Source organism: Saccostrea cucullata, unplaced genomic scaffold (genome assembly GCF_032062105.1).
Source record: "Saccostrea cucullata isolate Sc308-1 unplaced genomic scaffold, CSIRO_AGI_Scuc_v1 ctg21387, whole genome shotgun sequence".
Taxonomy (NCBI): Eukaryota; Metazoa; Mollusca; class Bivalvia; order Ostreida; family Ostreidae; genus Saccostrea; species Saccostrea cuccullata.
This window is the reverse complement of record NW_026934561.1, coordinates 1-6,099: the sequence shown is the minus strand read 5'-3', so window position 1 is coordinate 6,099 and position 6,099 is coordinate 1. Positions and strand designations below refer to the sequence as shown.

General features: G+C 34.8%; 1 protein-coding gene across 1 annotated transcript; it reads left to right on the top strand.

Annotated features, from left to right (window-relative positions):
- The first annotated feature begins 123 nt into the window (after nucleotides 1-123).
- On the top strand, nucleotides 124-5,613 carry LOC134241000 (disintegrin and metalloproteinase domain-containing protein 10 homolog). The gene is made up of 7 exons (XM_062723095.1): nucleotides 124-148; nucleotides 1,053-1,158; nucleotides 1,451-1,630; nucleotides 2,574-2,723; nucleotides 3,096-3,291; nucleotides 4,520-4,692; nucleotides 5,551-5,613. Exons 3-7 carry the CDS (start codon nucleotides 1,580-1,582, stop codon nucleotides 5,611-5,613), a joined length of 633 nt encoding a protein of 210 aa, XP_062579079.1. The 5' UTR covers nucleotides 124-148; nucleotides 1,053-1,158; nucleotides 1,451-1,579.
- Nucleotides 5,614-6,099: the final 486 nt, after the last annotated feature.

Genomic DNA, 6,099 nt, shown 5'->3' with positions numbered 1-6,099 from the left:
ATCTCAGTATAGACCCATATAGGTAACTATCACTGTGTTAACATCTCAATGTAGACCCATATAGGTAACTATCACTGTGTTAACATCTCAATATAGACCCATATAGGTAATCATCACTGTGTTAACATCTCAATATAGACCCATATAGGTAACTATCACTGTGTTAACATCTCAGTATAGACCCATATAGGTAACTATCACTGTGTTAACATCTCAGTATAGACCCATATAGGTAACTATCACTGTGTTAACATCTCAATGTAGACCCATATAGGTAACTATCACTGGGTTAACATCTCAATATAGTCACATATAGGTAACTATCACTGTGTTAACATCTCAATATAGATCCATATAGGTAACTATCACTGTGTTAACATCTTAATATAGACCCATATAGGTAACTATCACTGTGTTAACATCTCAATGTAGACCCATATAGGTAACTATCACTGTGTTAACATCTCAATGTAGACCCATATAGGTAACTACCGTACCATTGTGTTATTTACATGTGTAAAAATAAACAGTATTCTCTTGTCCATAAACAGAAGATGAGGTATATTTATTTCTAATTTGTTCTTGTTCACATGAAAAATGTTTGTCAGTGCTTCATAGTGCAAAAAAAAAAAACCTGGACAAGTTTCCTTAAATAGTTATTATAAAAAAGAGATTGTAGCTGCTGTAATATACTCCTCTCCAATGTAAAATTTTAAAAAAAAATGGATAAGTCAACCTTATTGCAGGTAAAAACATACGATTACAGTTTATTTTGAAGCATCACTTCTTTATATCCATGAAAATTCTTTATAGATAATGTTAAACTTGGTTATGACAAAGTCAATGGGACCTATGAAATTACTTCACTAAAGCCGTAATTCTTTATATTTATCTATATTTATTTTCTGCTTAAGGAATTTTTTAAATTTATATAGCTGGGGATCCATAATAACTTTGTTATATAGATCTGTGAATTCACAATATCGGTGTTTTTACTAAACAAGTTTTAATGCAGGATGTGTATTTTTTACGAAATCTCCATTCTCTGACAGACACAAGCGTGAAGCAGATTCTGAGGCAGCGCAGTGTGCTTTTGATAAATATAGGAACTGGATGGTCCGTCAAACGGAGGCAGAGGTCAATATACGACAGAAAAGAGTGAGTATAGTCTATAAATAGAATATAGTCTATAAATAGAACAGTCTAAAAATAGAATAGACTAGAAATATTGTAGTCGATAAATAGAATAGTCTATTAATAGTAAAACAGAGGCCAAGGTCAATATATACCTCAGAAAAAAGTTAATATTCTACAAATATAATTGTCAATAAATATCTACATCACATGACGACGTGGAGAAATAACTGATTTGAGAAATAACTTTTATTCTGTATTGATGAAGACGAAATTCTTTATTCAGTGAAGATAATGTATCCCCTATTCTTTTCAGTCATATTTTAGCTATAAGGACTCGATCTGACACAATAAATACTCAGCGGAAAGTAATACCCACGATAATCGCCAGCGTCGAGCGACGGCCAGCTGTAGTATCGGGTCCCAGAACACCTGTATTCTCTACATGAGGTCCGATCCCATACTGTTTAACAAGTTCAAGTCCGACTTAAATGGGGTAAGTTAAAATACTGTACAAGTACTTTTGTCTGCGTGGTATTAGTTTTTGCTATGTACACGGTCACAAATTTTAGCCAACAAATTAACCACAAAGTAACCATCAAATTTAACTTATTTTTTAAGATACAGTATCTTAAGCTGCCAACTATTATTTGTTAAAGAAAAATTCATACATTTTAGCTTTAAAATTTGATCATTTTTGTATATCTTTATATGAAGCTCTTCTTTAAAGGAGATGTGAAATAGTCTAAAAATGGCTGCCATCCCCAGCCTCTTTGATACACATAAGCGTAATTTCTACCAGTGGATTGAACAGAAATATAGATTCCACTGAATTTTGACCCTGTCAAAAAAAAGTGTGTCTACAGTAAAAGGCTTGTGATACATTTCTAGGATGAAGTCCAATCTAATTAAGATGTTAGATCCGCTGGCTTAATAGCTACACTAACATCTGAAAACATCGCTTAGAGGGTCACCTCAGAGGTCAAATTCGGAACAACTCCAAACATAAATCACTCCTCAAATATATGATGATTGTGCAGGCGACGATTTGATTGGTTTATAGAATTTGACCTCTCACGCGACCCTCTACCATCTACGGGATTATGTAAGATGTTAGTGAACCGAGTATGCGAGCAGATCTAACATCTAATTTTAATTAAATTGGGATAATTAAATGTTGTAAGTATAAAAAAAAAGTTAAGAAAAGAAACATGATAAATTTTCCGGATAAAGTATCAGTGTAAAAATAAAATACATGTTTACAGCTAATTGTATGGTGTTCAAAATAATCATTTTTCTGTCAGTATACATTGAATTTAACACTGTAATTTTTAACCCATACACTTATTCAACATGATACAATAACATATAGAATATTTATTTTGATATTTTAACTTTACACTGTTATATTTGACTATGTGGTAAGAATATAATTTCAGAATGAGATCGCGGCCCGAGATGAAATTCTGTCCTTTTTTGCCAGCCATGTTGCTGCTATTAACGATATTTACGGCCAAACAAAATTCTCGCCCCTCAACGGACAGTCACCATGTTTTCAGGGCGTCCAGTTCCAAATTCAGAGAACCACGGTAAGTACATCACACACCAGTGTCAAGTCTTTCTCCTTTTAGCTGCAAACCACTGATTTTTAGGATAAACATCTAACAAGCACTTGTGTACTGGTATTGACCTCTCCAAGGTAGTGAGGTATACTGTAACGGGTAAAACTTAACAATTCAAATTTCTAAAATTATTTTGAACTTTGGAATGTTCATATATTAGTTCAAATTTCTAAATTTCAAAAACTCAAACTAATTTGGTATATTGAAAATTATGTTAGTTCAAAAATCTAAATTTTCAAATTTCCAAACAGGTTTTTAGAATTTTAAGTTTTCTTAGGATTGTAAATGTAAATATTAATGTTTAAATCTTTAAGACAAGGCAAGTGATCTTTGTTACAGATAATGACGGATGAGACGGAGAAATGTGGAAACGTTCTGGAGAAGACGGCGTTCTGTCAACCCAATATAGACGTCAGTAACTTCCTGAACCTGAATTCGCTGACTAATCATGACGCTTTCTGTCTGGCGTACATCTTCACATATCGTGACTTCTCACACGGTACTCTGGGCCTGGCCTGGGTGGGCTCACCTTCAGGTTAGATATGTAATATATGTAATATAATGTTTATGTTTACTGACCAATCACGACGCGTTCTGTCTTGCCTATATCTTCATGTATCGCGACTTTACGGTACCCTGGGTTGGCTGGGTTGGGGTCCCCTTCTGAAAATTAATATAATGTGTTTTTACTGACCAATCATTTTTGCTTGTAGAAGGGGAAAAAATGTTTCAAAGGAACCCTTGAATGAATTGCCTATATTTTTTTCGTACAATAATGTAAACTTTATATAAAACTCGATTTATTTTTGGATGTGAGTATTTTATGTACATTCACGATATAAAGTCTGGAATTCTTAAATTTCTTAGATTGTTTCAGGCATACTTGTGCTTTATTTATTATGTTTTGACAGCTGTGTGAATTGAAAATATTCTACATTAAGATTCAGATAGCATATATTTATCATTTTCGTTATTAATGCAGACGTATGTAATTGTACCCACAAAATTTTGAATATTCATTATATCATGAATAATCAACACTTTATTCATAAGAATCTGGTGAATATGATATCTTATGAATAAAATGAAGTAAACTGTAAAATTTTGACAGCATTTTTATCTTATTCATTTTTTCTGAAAATAAATATATGATACCCACAAAATTTGGAATATACATTATATCATGAATAACCAATCACTTAATCCATAAAATGTTTGAATATACATTACATATCCTTATAATAATCAATTTTTTACCAAAACATAGAAATTGCAAATTATAATTATATCTCAGGTATAGTCAATCAAGTAAACCATTATTCTTGTTTATTTCATCTTCCAACAATTATAAACGAAATTAAATCCTCAGGAATTTTTATTGTGCTATATATCCTGAATGATCAATCAAAAATCAAAATTATATTTCATGAAACTATTTTAGAGGACAAATCAACAGAATATTACCCACCAAAACATGTAATGCTTCTACAATTGTAAACAATTCATAAACCATGATTTAAAAAAAAAGATTGTTTTATTGAGTGAAAATCCACCTGACACACCAAAGAAAAAGTCTTGTTTTGTGCAAGTGACTGCCATTCTATTATTTAACCTTCACCCGGAAGTAATGCCAAAGTGCGATTCTCTATTTGCACCACGTTTTAATGTTTACTTAACTTGAAATGCTCATTTATTCCATGCCCAGTTTTAATGAAATTTTTAATTACATTAAAATTAAATTACGTGATGATGTGTATTTTTAGCATCGGCGGGGGGCATATGTGAGAAGTACAAATCTTACACGGAAGGGAACCAGCAAATTAGGAAGAGCCTAAACACGGGAATCGTCACCATCATCAACTACAACAAACGCGTGGCTCCGCGTGTCTCACAACTTACGTTCGCTCACGAAGTGGGGCATAACTTTGGTTCACCGGTAAGTATAACATAACTACAACAAACGCGTGGCTCCGCGGGTCTCACAGCTCACATCCGCTCACGAAGTGGGGCATAACTTCTGATCACCGGTAAGAATGACATAACTACAACAAACGCGTGGCTCCGCGGGTCTCACATCTCACATTCGCTCACGAAGTGGGGCATAACTTTGGATTATCAGTAAGTTTAACATAACTACAACAAACGCGTAGCTCCCGGGTCTCACAGCTCACATTCGCTCACGAAGTGGGGCATAACTTTGGATCACAGGTAAGAATGACATAACTACAACAAACGCATGGCTTTGGATCTCTGGTAAGTAAGATGTTACAACAATAAACATGTAGCTCTATGTCACAGCTAACCTTCCCTCATGAAGTTAGACATAACTTTTGTTCAACAGTTAGTATGACATTATAAAAAGAAGCTTGTAGCTTTGAATCACAGCTTTTTATTTTACCAGAATGATGACATTAAGTATTGATTTGAATCCCATACATTGATTATTTTATTGTTATTTTATCAGCATGATTACATGTTTTCATGGTTAAAATGTACATTTAGTACGGTACCCAGTACATTATTGATATTTTTTTATGTAATCAGCATGTTAATGGTCAGTTTTATATCCCATACGTTGATGATTTTATGTTTGTTTCCTCAGCATGATGATGGTCAGTACTGTGCCCCCTATGTCAGTACTGTGCCCCCTATGTCAGTACTGCGCCCCCTATTTCAGTAATGTGCCCTCTGTATCAGTATTGTGATGGTTTTGTCTTTATTTCCACAGCATGATGATGGTCAGAACTGTGCCCCCTATGTCAGTATTGTGATGATTTTTTCTTTATTTCCGCAGCATGATGATGGTCAGTACTGCGCCCCCTATGTCAGTACTGCGCCCCCTATGTCAGTATTGTGATGATTTTGTCTTTATTTCCGCAGCATGATGACGGTCAGTACTGCGCCCCCTATGTCAGTTCAGCGCCCCCTAAGTCAGTATTGTGCCCCCTATGTCAGTTCAGCGCCCCCTAAGTCAGTATTGTGCCCCCTATGCCAGTACTGTGCCCTCTATGTCAGTATTGTGATGATTTTGTCTTTATTTCTGCAGCATGATGATGGTCAGTTCTGTGCCCCCTATGTCAGTACTGTGCCCCCTATGTCAGTACTGTGCCCCCTATGTCAGTACTGCGCCCCCTATGTCAGTATTGTGATGATTTTTTCTTTATTTCCGCAGCATGATGTCAGTCAGTACTGTGCCCCCTATGTCAGTATTGTGATGATTTTTTCTTTATTTCCGCAGCATGATGTCAGTCAGTACTGTGCCCCCTATGTCAGTACTGTGCTCTCTATGTCAGTACTGTGCCCTCTATGTCAGTATTGTGATGATTTTGTCTTTATTTCCGCA